Genomic DNA, 14,409 nt, shown 5'->3' with positions numbered 1-14,409 from the left:
TCTCATGTAAATAAAAAATATTTATGGTTATATCGCAAAGTCCAGTAAAACCCACTAGTGACAACCTCTCCAAACTAAGACACATCTTAATAGTGATATTTTTTTTAAATAGTTATACAGTAGAGTGTAAGAAGTGAACAGTAACAAAGAAAAAAGAAAAATACATTTTTACTTCATTAAAAAAAATCCTTTATCTAGATGCTTATTCATAAAATAAATATTGAGTTAAATATTTCTAATTCAATAGTTCTTCTTTACGCAAGCTGATCTAATAGCATACTTAAATTTGTCACAAAAGAAGCAGGATCTGGTACCTAGTAATAGTGGCCATTTAATACCTTGATCTTTGTGTCTCTAGAATTTTAACAAGTCCATTTATTGACCTAAAATAAAACATAAAAGTCAGAAGTTATATGAAAACACTGGAACAAGTTAACCATGGAAAGCAGCAATAGAAATAGCACCACAACAATAACCCCAACTCTGTTATCAACTTGTTGAATAAAGCAACAGACAACCCAACAGACTTTGTTTTTGTGACTTTTTCATCTCCTAAGTAAGGGTTGGGGAACTTTGGAAGTTCTGACAACAAAATACTACCAGTGAGAATAGTGTTTTCCTATCGAAGGCTCTTCATGATACACCCTGCTGAGTCTAAGCATTTTTACTTTTAGAATTCAAACCACTAATGAAGTTTTAAAGTATTTAGAATTTTGATGTTTCATTTTGGTTATCATGGTATTGACAGAAAAAGATGGGGCACGTCTTTGATTGCTAATTTGATTCAGACTATAGGTTCTTCTGCACCCATGACAATTATTTGGGACTTCCTCCACATATCTTTCTTTGTGTTTCCTAGTGAACTCATATCTACTAGTAGATTCCCCCCGCCCCCCCCCCGATGCTGATTCTGAAAAATGAGAACAGCTGCCCAGAAATGTAAGAGCATTGACACTTAAGACAAAGGCCTGTCCTCCGTAAGTCACATCAGATCTTACCTAGATAGGCAAGCTGCTAAGCCCCTGTGTGTGTAAGCACCTAAAAGTACTGAAACACCTTTAGAAAGGGGCAGTCTCTTTTCCCTTCTGAGCTAATGATTTGTGTCAACATAATCGTGAGATCTAATTTCTGTATTAACAGCATGAAGGAAGGAACTGTGTTTAATTAAAAATAACGTTTGAGCCAGTACAGTGTTACAGTTATGCCAAAAGTTTCATACCTGACAGATGTTCTGACTTTATTCAGTTCTTCCCCTGAAACCAAATCTGTTTTATTGATGATTATAAGATCAGCTAATGCAACCTGCCTATGCATTAAGGGTGGGGGTAGGGGGGAACAAAAAAAAAACAAAAAAAACAAAATAAGCAAACAAATACTTTTTCTGTAAGGCAGAAACACCATCTCTCCCATAGTACCAAAAAAACAGTATGAGCATTGTTAATACAGAAAGCCAAGCACTTATCAAACATCATGGAGTATGACTAAAGTACTACTGGCTTCTCCTTGTGGTGCTCTTCTATGCCGTAAGAGAATTCTAGCAACCTACAAAGGCTTGCTAGTTTTTCGTTTGTTTTTTTTTGAACGTCATCTAATCCAAAGTGCTTGGTGATTTATGAACTTCACAAGCCCCTATTTCTCTTGCATGTAGTCTTCATAAAGTCATACTTGGAAGTCTCGTTACTTTATGAAGACTTTTATTGTCTTATAATCCTCTATCTCCAGTTCTACTTCGAGCATCTGACAGATCGTAGCATGCAATTCTTCCTTCCTCTCAACACAGGTGGTTCCCCTTCACTGACGTAAAATCCAGTCCCTTTTAAAGTATGTATTAGAAGATTCAGATCTTGGTAAAGAGACCAAAATGGAGCATGAAGTCACTTTTCTATTTTCTACCTCATTACACCAATCTTTCTTGGTTTAAAAGCAAAGGAGGAGCAAAAAGCCTTACAAAAGAAAAAGAAGCCATTTCTAACTAACTTCTATACAGTGCAGTTCCTAACTGTGATATATAAAATTAATTTACACATCCATACCGAGATGCTTCATTGACAAGGCCTTCTGGCTTTTCCTCTGTCAAGTGCTAGACAAAAGTTAAAACAATTGGATTAAGCATATTCAAATGACATCTAAATTCATTTGCCCTTAAAGGAAGTCAAAACCAATTCAGCTGAGGTATGTTTTTCAACAAGGTATTGAGGAAAATGGCATCTAGAATTTTTCTGTAAAATGATGGTGAAAAAGTGTATTTATAAGTTTGCCATTACAAAAGCTTATAATTTCTTTTACGAAAACTCTTCTCTTTTAATGACTTTTATGATTAGAACTCTAAAGAATTGGAAAACTGTATTATATTTATTTTAATTACTTTTCAGATTTACGATGAAGTAAAAAGAGTCACCGTGACATACAGTAATCATGGAAAAACATATCTGAAAAAATGAAAGTACAGTAACTTGACTAATGAGTGTGATGTCAACTAACTGTTAAAGAAAGGTTAGGCTTACAGTACAGAACTTCATATACAAAATTGCATATTCCTTTTTTCTGAAAGATTTGACAAGTTGTACTTCTACAGTAAAAATCCCCAACTCTGCTTCTGGGTTTGTACAAATAAACCACTACGCCTTGGCAAGTCTGCCCAACATTAGTGCTTGTGGCCTATTCAAGCTGTAACTGGGCAGAAGAGTCAGTCAGCACTGAAAAAAGCAGAAGCTTCTTGTCATGCTGCTGGAGTTTAATTTCAACTGCATCTTTGTGCTCCACCTGTCTGCCCAAGCTAACATCCTCACAGAAGAATTAGTGAAACGGAGAAAAATGCCTGCATCTCCAGCAGCAGCGTGAAATTTAACAACATAAAGCCTTACTTATTTTAGACTGAGCAACGGACTACACTGAAGCAGCAAAGGTTCAGCTACAAGTTATTTACTGCCCACTCTACTACGCAGGCAGCAATCTCCAGGAGAGAAGCATCACAGACACCTGGAAGCAGTAAAACTTTAAACTGATGCTGTAATACTAGTAAGACCTCACCACTTAAACCGTACATCTCTGGGAAGACTAGAGTCCTGTGCATTCCTTCATCAGCTCTAAATGTACCAGGAATATTATTTTAAAATTTGGTTTGAAAGACACAGAAATACCAAATGAAAGTGGAATTGTCATGGGAAATACATAAATTAAAAACTCTAGAAAACTATTTTTCCTTCAAGTGGAATTATCAGGCATCTAACATTATTTGACTAGAAAAAATAGATCATGAAATACTGTCAGTCTGTCACCTTAAAAAAAAAAAAGAAAAAACAAACCAAAACTATTTCCTGATTGTGCACAACCTAAGCAGAGCATAACAACAGGATGACTGGGAGAGAACCTCTCTTCTGACCTTTTCTTTGTAATCCTCTGTGTATTGATTCTATTGAATTAAATGTTGTCAGATTTGTTGCCCTGAAAAGAACAATGTCAGTAGTCCAGATGTCAAGTCCTGAAAGTAGAGAACTGTCACTTCAAGTTGTCCAACTGTTTGCCCTCGATTAAAAAAATGAGTATTTTAGATTGCTGGGTGACAAATCCATTAGTGATAACCCATGATATCAATTACCACTGCAGTTTCAATTTGGCTGACTGGTCACAGGGTACTACTGTTTGTCAGCTCTTCTTGTGATGGGTTGGTTCTTTGAAGCATGACACCCTTAAATTGCTGCCTATTATCTCAATGTCATTACCTGTACGGCTTTCAAAATTCTTTGAATCACAAGCAGCTGTTGAGGTCAAGCTTTGCAACCAGAGGAATCATACAACTCAGCAAGTCCTTTATACAAAACAAAGGTTGTTTACTTGGTATATAACTGAGAAAGTCTGAAGTTTCTATTATTCTGAGTGGATGTCAGTGATGTACAGGCTTACTGATTAAATAATGAAAGAGTTTCCAGTGAACTGTCAAAGATAATAATGGATAGAAAAGCTGAATGTTTCAAAACATTTCTGTGTTGTTTCTGACATATTACTTGTAAGTTTAAATACTAAAAATTTTATTTTTTAAACAATAATAATTTAGTGTTGCTGTGAGCAACACAGTTATAGTTGATTCAAGCCAATATATCAGCATTGCATGAAGAGAAAGCTAAACAGAACATTTTTGCAAGTAATAAAACATATCTGAATTAGTATGAGGGCACTCAGCTGAAAAGGAGTCTGACTTAAGACATGTTGTGGTTTTTTTGTGATAGCTGAGCTGACTTAAAAGTCAGTTCCTGCTTAAAAGGGCAAACCACCTCTCAGTCCCTTCCCCTCATTCTTCTACCAACTCCTCTGCAAAAGTCCTTGCAAAACGCGATGGCTTAACTCACCAAACTGGCTTGCTATGGGGTTAGATTAGTTCTGCCCTGGTGCAAAACAAATTGACAGGAGAACAGGACTGCCCCCTTCCTGTAAATCTGCTATTAGATCAGCTCAACTGAAATGAGAAACCCACACGGTCCAAAGAAAATAAAATCTTACAAAGGAGGGATCACTTCCTTATTTTTTAACCATCATTCTTCAGTTCTCTCAGCTTCTTGCAGCCATTGTAAAATAAAGAGATATTAAAAACACTTCCACAGCATGACAGGATTTTTATACCATGGAAGCATCCCTTCTTATGGTCGCTTTTGTTTTGAATCCTGCAAAATCAGTACCTAATCAAAGTAGTCACTTCCTAAGTTATCAAGTTGCAAATAATTATACTTATGTCTAGCTATTACAAAAAAAGTTGAACTACTTGATCTAATCACAATTTCTTCTGTTATCCAAACTCACTGTTCTATAGGTCTGTTCTTACATTACACTTTCTATAGATTACTCTAATACCTGCTCTTTTTGTCTGCTTCCATATAATGAAGTAATCTTTTAATCTGAAATGGTACCTAGACACCTGGCTCTCTCATCTCCCCTCACCACAATTGCCATTACATTAGCACCTTGTCCTGGGTTCAGCTGGGATAGAGTTAATTTTTACAGGAACCTGGGAGGTGGGGGCATAGCCGGGGCAGCTGACCTGAACTAGCCAAGGAGCTATTCCATACCATGTGACATCCTGCCCAGTATATAAATGGGGAGCGGGCCAGGGGGTGGCCTCTGTTTTTCGGTGGGGGAAGTGGCGGAGCGTCGGGTCCCGGGTGGTGAGCAGTTGCACTGTGCATCACTCTTTTTTGTATACTTTTTTTTTTCATTAGTGCCGTTGTTGTTGTTGTAATCTCTTTTGTGTTTGTCCCAGTAAACTGCCTTTATCTCAGCCCTCGAGGTTCCAGTTTCTTTTCCTTTTCTCTCCTCCGTCTCCTCCCCATCCCACCGGAGGGGGGCGGAGGAGTGAGCGAGCGGCTGCGTGGTCCTTTGTTACCGGCCGGGCTGAAACCACGACAGTCCTTTTGTGGCGCCCAACGTGGGGCACGAAGGGTTGAGATAACGACAGATCTGGCCAGAGCGTGTTGAAACAAATTTGCCAAACGCATTTCTTAGATATATAGATGTTAGCCACAATGTTGTTTCATTTGTTTACATGGTGGCGTTTTGTAAGCTCTTATATGCTCTATGTATTGCCTGTAGTTGTGTATCTCATTTCTGGGAGAGTGATTGGGATTATCATTTTGCTGTACTGGGCAATGTCGACTTATGAAATGATTACATCACTGGTCATGAGGTTAAGCTGGTATCTGTATGAGGCAGTGATATCATTTCCATACTTTGGGCGCCTTCTGTCGGATTTTATTGGTAATTACACCCAATCCATGGGGAAATTAGGGGGGGATACCTCCCCCCGTCCGTTCACCTCCCTATTCTCCTTCCGACTAATTACAACAGCTTTTGAGAATTTTGAATATCCTTGGGATGCGCAAGCCAGTGTGCTGTTAGTGCTATGCCTCCTGAATATGTTTCAGGTCTTCTTTAGGGCTACAAAAACGCTCTTTAAGAGTACCACTCAGAGATCTCCCCCAAAGCTGGATACTCATGGGTGGCACGGCATGTGGGAGCATATGGGCAAGTATCTAGAGAACTTCTCACCGCCAGTGACTTGGAAGTTCACTCCCGAACAACTACAGAACCCTTATAAAGTGACAGAATATTTGAAAGAAAAATGCTGTGGCTATTCCAAAGACATACAACTCGCTGCACTGTGCTGGGCTCTGGCCAATATCTACCAAACACTGCTTGATATTATGCAGCACCCTCGGGGGGAAAAGGGGGAAAAGATGGAAAACAGGACAACATGTACCGTGGCTACCCAAACCCTGACAACAGACACCGTGGCTGCCCCTACCCCAACAACAAGCACCGTGGCTGCCCCTACCACGACAACAGGTACCATGACTAGCCCTACCCCGGTGACAGACACTGCAGCTGAACCAGAGAACCAGCCTGTGCCAGTATCAGTCGCCCCTGTACAGAAAAAGAAACACACAAAGAAATCAGTTCGCTTAGCGAGAGATGAAGATGAACCAGGGTCATCGCGAGAACAGGAGGTAGAGGCAGAACCTGAAATAATTACCCGATCTCTATCCATGAGTGAGTTGCGTGACATGCGAAAAGATTTTAGCCGCCACCCAGGTGAGCACATTGTTACCTGGCTGCTCCGATGCTGGGATAGCGGGGCTAGTAGTGTGGAATTAGAGGGTAAGGAAGCCAAGCAGCTGGGATCTCTGTCTAGGGAAGGGGGCATCGACAAGGCGATTGGGAGAAAAACACAAGTCCTCAGCCTCTGGAGGCGACTTTTGTTAGGTGTAAAGGAAAGATACCCCTTCAGGGATGAAGTTACATGTCACCAAGGCAAGTGGACCACCATGGAGAGAGGTATTCAGTACCTGAGAGAATTAGCCGTGCTGGAGGTGATTTACAATGATCCAGAAAATGCGCAGTCACCCACAGATCCAGATGAAGTCCAATGCACACAACCCATGTGGCGGAAGTTTCTACGAAGTACACCACCAACCTATGCCAACTCATTGGCAGTAATGTCCTGGAGAGAAGGCTATGGACAAACGGTGGATGAATTGGCTGTCCAACTCCGGCAATACGAAGGGAGTCTCTCTTCCTCCCTACGGGCCTGTGTCTCAGCTGTGGAGGAGTTGTCCCGAGAGTTCCAGCAATTCAAAGTGGATCTGTCCTCCTCCTCACCTGTACAGGCCCGCATCGCAGTTATTGGGAGTAAGCGTTCCTCTGCCCAAGAGAGAGGAGAGAGAAAGTACACTCGACGGGCTAACCTGTGGTTTTACCTGCGTGACCATGGAGAAGACATGAGGAAGTGGGATGGAAAACCCACTTCAGTCTTGGATGCATGGGTACAGGAGTTGCGAGAAAAAGCAACCAGAAAAGAGAATTCTTGGAAAACTGCTGCTCCAGTTTCCCGTGAGCAGTCCCCCAGACGCAGTAGATGGGCTGATCTCATTTCTGATCCCCTTGAAGGGACTTCCGATTTACGTGTGCAGAAAGTGAGTAACGGATGTTCTAACCAGGATTAGAGGGGCCCTGCCTCCAGCCAGGTGGAGGAGAGGGACAACCGAGTCTACTGGACAGTGTGGATTCAATGGCCTGGCACATCAGACCCACAGGAATATAAGGCTCTAGTGGACACTGGTGCACAATGTACCCTAATGCCATCTAGTTATAAAGGGGCAGAACCCATCTGTATCTCTGGTGTGACAGGGGGATCCCAAGAGCTAACCGTATTGGAAGCTGAAATGAGTCTAACCGGGAATGAGTGGCATAAACACCCCATTGCGACTGGCCCAGAGGCCCCGTGCATCCTTGGTATAGATTATCTCAGGAGGGGGTATTTCAAGGACCCAAAAGGGTACCGTTGGGCCTTTGGTATAGCTGCATTGGAGACGGAGGAGATTGAACAGCTGTCTACCCTGCCGGGTCTCTCCCAAGACCCTTCGGTTGTGGGGTTGCTGAAGGTTGAAGAACAACAGGTGCCAATTGCTACCACGACGGTGCACCGGCGACAATATCGCACCAACCGAGACTCCCTGATCCCAATCCATAAGCTGATTTGCCAACTGGAGAGCCAAGGAGTGATCAGCAAGACTCACTCACCCTTTAATAGTCCCATATGGCCCGTGCAGAAATCCAATGGGGAATGGCGACTAACAGTAGATTATCGTGGGCTGAATGAAGTCACGCCACCGCTAAGCGCTGCTGTGCCAGATATGTTAGAGCTTCAATATGAACTGGAATCAAAGGCAGCTAAGTAGTATGCCACAATTGACATTGCTAATGCATTTTTCTCCATTCCCTTGGCAGCGGAGTGCAGGCCTCAGTTTGCTTTCACTTGGAGGGGCGTCCAGTACACCTAGAATCGACTGCCCCAGGGGTGGAAACACAGCCCCACCATTTGTCATGGACTGATCCAGGCTGCACTAGAAAAAGGTGAAGCTCCAGAGCACCTGCAATATATTGATGACATCATCGTATGGGGCAACACGGCAGAAGAAGTTTTTGAGAAAGGGAAGAAAATAATCCAAATCCTTTTGAAGGCTGGTTTTGCCATAAAAGAAAGTAAGGTCAAGGGACCTGCGCAGGAGATCCAGTTCTTAGGAGTAAAATGGCAAGATGGGTGTCGTCAGATCCCTGTGGACGTCATCAACAAAATAGCAGCTATGTCCTCACCGACTAATAAAAAGGAAACACAGGCTTTCTTAGGTGTTGTGGGTTTTTGGAGAATGCATATTCCAAATTACAGTCAAATTGTAAGCCCTCTCTACCAAGTTACTTGGAAGAAGAACGATTTTAAATGGGGGCCTGAGCAACGACAAGCCTTTGAACAGATTAAGCAGGAGATTGTTCACGCAGTAGCTCTTGGGCCAGTCCGGACAGGACAAGATATTAAAAATATGCTCTACACTGCAGCTGGGGAGAATGGCCCTACCTGGAGCCTTTGGCAGAAAGCACCTGGGGAGACCCGTGGCCGACCTCTGGGGTTTTGGAGTCGGGGATATCGAGGATCCGAGGCTCGCTATACTCCAACTGAAAAAGAGATCTTGGCAGCATATGAAGGAGTTCGAGCCGCCTCAGAAGTGGTTGGTACTGAAACACAGCTCTTCTTAGCACCTCGACTGCCAGTGCTGGGCTGGATATTCAAAGGGAAAGTTTCCTCTACGCATCACGCGACTGACGCCACGTGGAGTAAGTGGATCGCACTGATCACACAGCGAGCTCGCATAGGAAACCCCAGTCGCCCAGGAATGTTAGAAGTGATCACGGACTGGCCAGAAGGCAAAGATTTTGGAATGTCGCCAGAGAAAGAGGTGACACGGGCCGAAGAAGCCCCGCTGTATAATAAACTGCCAGAAAATGAGAGGCAATATGCCCTGTTCACTGATGGGTCCTGTCGCATTGTGAGAAAACATCGAAGGTGGAAGGCTGCTGTATGGAGTCCTACACGACTAGTCGCAGAAACTGCTGAAGGAGAGGGTGAATCGAGTCAGTTTGCAGAGGTGAAAGCCATCCAGCTAGCGTTAGACATTGCTGAAAGAGAAAAGTGGCCAGTGCTCTATCTCTATACTGACTCGTGGATGGTGGCAAATGCCCTATGGGGGTGGCTACAGCAATGGAAGAAAGGCAATTGGCAGCGCAGAGGTAAACCCATCTGGGCTGCCGCACTGTGGCAAGATATCACTGTTCGGATAGAGAAGCTAGTGGTAAAAGTACGTCACGTAGATGCTCATGTACCCAAGAGTCGAGCCACTGAAGAACATCAAAACAACCACCAGGCAGATCAGGCCGCCAAGATTGAAGTGTCTCAGGTGGACCTGGACTGGCAACGTAGAGGTGAGCTATTTATGGCTCAGTGGGCCCACGATACCTCAGGCCATCAGGGAAGAGATGCAACATATAGATGGGCTCGAGATCGAGGGGTGGACTTGACCATGGACACTATCTCACAGGTCATCCATGAATGTGAAACATGTGCTGCAATTAAGCAAGCCAAGCGGCAAAAACCCCTGTCGCATGGAGGACGATGGCTGAAATATAAACAGTGGGAGGCCTGGCAGATTGACTATATCACACTCCCACGAACACGCCAAGGCAAGTGCCATGTGCTTACAATGGTGGAAGCAACCACTGGGTGGCTGGAAACATACCCTGTGTCCCATGCCACTGCCCAGAACACTATCCTGGGCCTTGAAGAGAAAATTTTATGGCAACACGGCACCCCAGAAAGAATCGAGTCGGACAACGGGACTCACTTCCGAAACAACCTCGTAGACACCTGGGCCAAAGAACATGGCATTGAGTGGGTGTATCACATCCCTTATCACGCACCGGCCTCCGGAAAAATTGAACGGTACAATGGACTGCTGAAAACTACATTGAGAGCGATGGGGGGTGGAACTTTCAAGCATTGGGATACACATTTAACAAAAGCCACCTGGTTAGTTAATACTAGAGGATCCGCCAATCGGGCTGACCCCGCCCAACCAAGAGATCCACATACTGTAGAAGGGGATAAAGTCCCTGTAGTGCGCATGAGGAGTATGTTAGGAAAGACAGTCTGGGTTAGTCCTCCCTCAAGCAGAAGCAAACCCATTCAAGGGGTTGTTTTTGCTCAAGGACCTGGGTACACCTGGTGGGTGATGCAGAAGGATGGGGAAGTTCGATGTGTACCTCAGGGAGATTTGATTTTGGGAGAGAATAGCCAGTGAATTAGGCTGTATGATATTTAACTGCTAAATAACCTGCCAATGCATGTCATTGTATCTATAGTGTCTATATGCCATATCAAGGGTATTATTGTGAGAATTATCCAAATGACTACAGGATGGACTTTTGAAACTGAGCCAAGTACAACAGCGATAGAACTTGAACTGGCACCCACCAATTTCCTCAAGATCAACATCTTTGACCTGCAGACCAGGGGCATGAGTTGCACCAAATGTACTAGCCACAAGTTCCAGAGGCAGCGTACAACAACCCAACATCTCACACCATCTCTCTCTTATCCTGAAGAACTGTTACAACAGATAGAGCCCCAAAATTGATGGACACATTAGAGAGATAGCCCATAGGCTAAAGGAACACCGTATGTGTGTGTGCGAGGTCAGGGGGTGGAGTCCATATACTTATATATAAGACAAGGAAAGTTGTAGTGGTTGATTGGAAAAAAATAAAAAAAAGTAAGATCTGGGCATGATGTAGATGGTATAGAATAAGGGGTGGATAATGTCCTGGGTTCAGCTGGGATAGAGTTAATTTTTACAGGAACCTGGGAGGTGGGGGCATAGCCGGGGCAGCTGACCTGAACTAGCCAAGGAGCTATTCCATACCATGTGACATCCTGCCCAGTATATAAATGGGGAGCGGGCCAGGGGGTGGCCTCTGTTTTTCGGTGGGGGAAGTGGCGGAGCGTCGGGTCCCGGGTGGTGAGCAGTTGCACTGTGCATCACTCTTTTTTGTATACTTTTTTTTTTCATTAGTACCGTTGTTGTTGTTGTAATCTCTTTTGTGTTTGTCCCAGTAAACTGCCTTTATCTCAACCCTCGAGGTTCCAGTTTCTTTTCCTTTTCTCTCCTCCGTCTCCTCCCCATCCCACCGGAGGGGGGCGGAGGAGTGAGCGAGCGGCTGCGTGGTCCTTTGTTACCGGCTGGGCTGAAACCACGACACACCTTTTGCAATTTGAGCCCTAACTTGCTTGTTACCACACTGGTACCAGAGGTCTGTCCTTACTCCTCTCCTTTCAAGTAACACGGACCAATGACACTCTGTAACACAAACTTCTCCACTGTTTTTACAGTAATCCAAATGCCTATTTGGCATAAGACCAAGATTCCCAAATGAAGTCATAGAACTAGGAGGGATCAAGTATCTAGCAACCTGACAACTCTTAGTAGACGTGCTGCTGTGCTGGTAAGAATCTGAATTCCTATGAATATCAGTACTTTGTTGTTCCCATCCAAAACATAGTACTAATCCATTGTAAGAATTAAAGCTATCATAAAAACAAATCCAGTAACTTACCTGCAATCCATGCTTTGCATCGACAACAGATACAATACCTAAAAAAGAACGTTAAAAAAAGCACAGAAATGTGCTGAAAGCAGCTGACAATTTAACAACTTGTAAACTTCCTGTACAACTACCAAAGTAACTATCATACCATTCAGACCTGGTTATAATACTTCTAATGCCTCCAGCGTATCTGAACATTAGACTTGTCACCTCATTATTTTCTCAGTTGTTACTTGTATCTGTGGTAAAAAAAAAAAGTCTACCAAACCAGGTGAGAGAAATTCTCGGAAGGTGGATGTCTCTCCTCCTTCTTCCACAACAGCAAATTGGCAGAGGTATGCTTTTACAAGTTACTGAAACAAATTAAGGGGATGGACTGACTGAGGTATACAGTTATTCTGATTGTAAGTGACCAGGAATCTGCAATTCTCTGGCAGAAACTTAGGAAGCTATTTCCTATTTAATCGAACGTTTCCTTGGCTAGACGGGTATTTCACAGACCAACCAAACTGTTAGCAGGATTATTTTTTTTTAAGCCAACAAGTAAAGTTTTTTTCCTACATTAAAAAAAAATAAATCAACACTCAACATACTCTTTTAACTACATATAGTGATGATTTGTATTAAACTCAGATTTTTATTGGAACACAGCAAATACTAGAGATAACAAGAGTACAATAGGCAAAGAAGGCAGAAAACAAAAGGCAGGAGAATCCTGATGTTGACAAATTAAGAGTTCAGAAAAAGATCCCTTCGCAAAGTATTACACAACTTTTGTTGGATTTAGCAAATTGAAACAGCTCACCAAGTAGATAAAAAAGCATCAGAATAAGCAAGTGGATCTCCGTAGTCAAATTTGGGGATGTGAGAACCAAGATCATGCGTTTCAAACATTCTCTGAAACCTTGCCTTAAATGATAAGAGTACATTACACTAAATCCAGGTATGGAATGCCAATACATTGGAAAACAAGCTTGCACTTCTTACCATCAAGATAGATGTCACTTCCCAGCTCAGAATCAACCCAGAACATGGAGGCCACAGCTCCTAAGAAGTACAGTACATTCAGTTGCAAAACTGATGTTTTCCAGTAAACTATCAATATTCAGACATTTCAAAGAAAAACTCAATTTTTAGTGCTGTACTTGAATCTCCTCTCCTCCAAACTCGGAAAGCATCATAGATGTTGAATACTCAACCACACATTTGACCTAACAACAGCTACCAAAGCACTATACCTGTGTGCACATCAACAGCTATGACTACAAAAAGTTTTAAAAATCTCACAGTTCCAGGTGCGTGTAAGTTGTCTAAATTACCTTTACTCAGTAAGACCAACTATCTGTCATTATCACACTCCAAGGCTGCTTCATTTCTAAAAAATTCTGTACTCCCCCTCTTCACCTTTCAGCCACTGTTTCTAGGTCATGGCATGCACACACACACACAAAAAAGAGATAAAAAGGAGATAAAACAGTTAAAGAAAAATGGATTTGGGACATTTGAGACAAATCAGCTCTCTCCTAGGGACCTCCTCTTCTTCACTGGTTTCTATACTCTCATCTGCAGTCTCTTACATCACAAATCAACTGGATGAATAAAGTCAAGAATAACTGGATATAGAAAATAATGTGTTCCTTATCTCAGGTCTGCACAGGGAAGCTTCTGGCTTTAGACAATTTTAAGATAGATTGAGTTAAGAAATATCTAAGGCAGGTTCAATTTGCAAACAGATATTGTACTGGAAGGGAGGTTTACAAGGGTAAATCATGCCTGATCAATCTAGAAAAGACATACCTGGCCTTCTGTGGAAAAAATGATTGTATTTGTGGACAAGGGGAGAGCACTGCATGGAGTTTACATCACCTCTAGCAAATTTTGTCTTAGAAGATATTCTAGTAACCAAGCTGGGACATTACCAGCCTGAATGGAAAGACAATTAAGTAAAACTGGTTGGATAGTTAAGCTCTAAAGGTTGCAGTTAACAGGGCATACCCTACCTGGAAGCCAGTACTAAGCAGGATACTTCAGGGGTCTATCCTTGGACCTGTCCTGTTCAACACCTCCACCAGGAAGCCAGGAGGGGATGGAAGACATGCCTGTCACATTTGCAGAGAATACCAAATTCGGAAACGAACAGTTGATACCTAACGGAAGAGCCATCTTTCAGAGGGACCTGGCCAGGCAGGAAGGAATGGCCAAAAAGAACCTGATAAAATTCAGCAAGGAAAACTGCTAAGAACAAAGAACTGGACTTAAGAACAAAGAGTCCCTGGCAATGATACAGGCTAGGGACAGACTGGCTGGGGAGCAGGTCTACAGAGATGGCCCTGGGGGTCCTGGTGGGCAGCAAGCTGAGCAAGCAGTGTGCCCCAGGATCAGAGAAGGCCAAAAGCACCCCAGACTGTTGCAACAGAAGCATGGCTGAGG

At 43.0% G+C, this 14,409-nt stretch overlaps 1 protein-coding gene across 5 annotated transcripts in view; it reads right to left on the bottom strand.

Annotated features, from left to right (window-relative positions):
* The window catches only part of LOC126035897 (COBW domain-containing protein 1-like), a 36,726-nt gene that overhangs the window by 16,380 nt on the left and 5,937 nt on the right, over window positions 1-14,409 (bottom strand). For 2 of the 5 annotated variants that reach the window (XM_049794971.1, XM_049794974.1), the window contains 5 exons: window positions 12,967-13,026; window positions 11,989-12,026; window positions 2,034-2,080; window positions 1,220-1,306; window positions 339-383 (listed from right to left, as the gene is read on the bottom strand). In XM_049794971.1, the coding sequence (XP_049650928.1) occupies window positions 339-383; window positions 1,220-1,306; window positions 2,034-2,080; window positions 11,989-12,026; window positions 12,967-13,026 (277 nt within the window). Of the gene's footprint in view, window positions 1-338; window positions 384-1,219; window positions 1,307-2,033; window positions 2,081-11,988; window positions 12,027-12,966; window positions 13,027-13,979; window positions 14,067-14,409 lie in introns of those variants that run through there. The other 3 variants (XM_049794975.1, XM_049794973.1, XM_049794972.1) reach the window with 3 other exon arrangements.

The sequence above is a fragment of the Accipiter gentilis genome, chromosome Z (assembly GCF_929443795.1).
Source record: "Accipiter gentilis chromosome Z, bAccGen1.1, whole genome shotgun sequence".
NCBI lineage: Eukaryota > Metazoa > Chordata > Aves > Accipitriformes > Accipitridae > Astur > Astur gentilis.
This window is presented reverse-complemented; position numbering and strand designations above follow the sequence as displayed.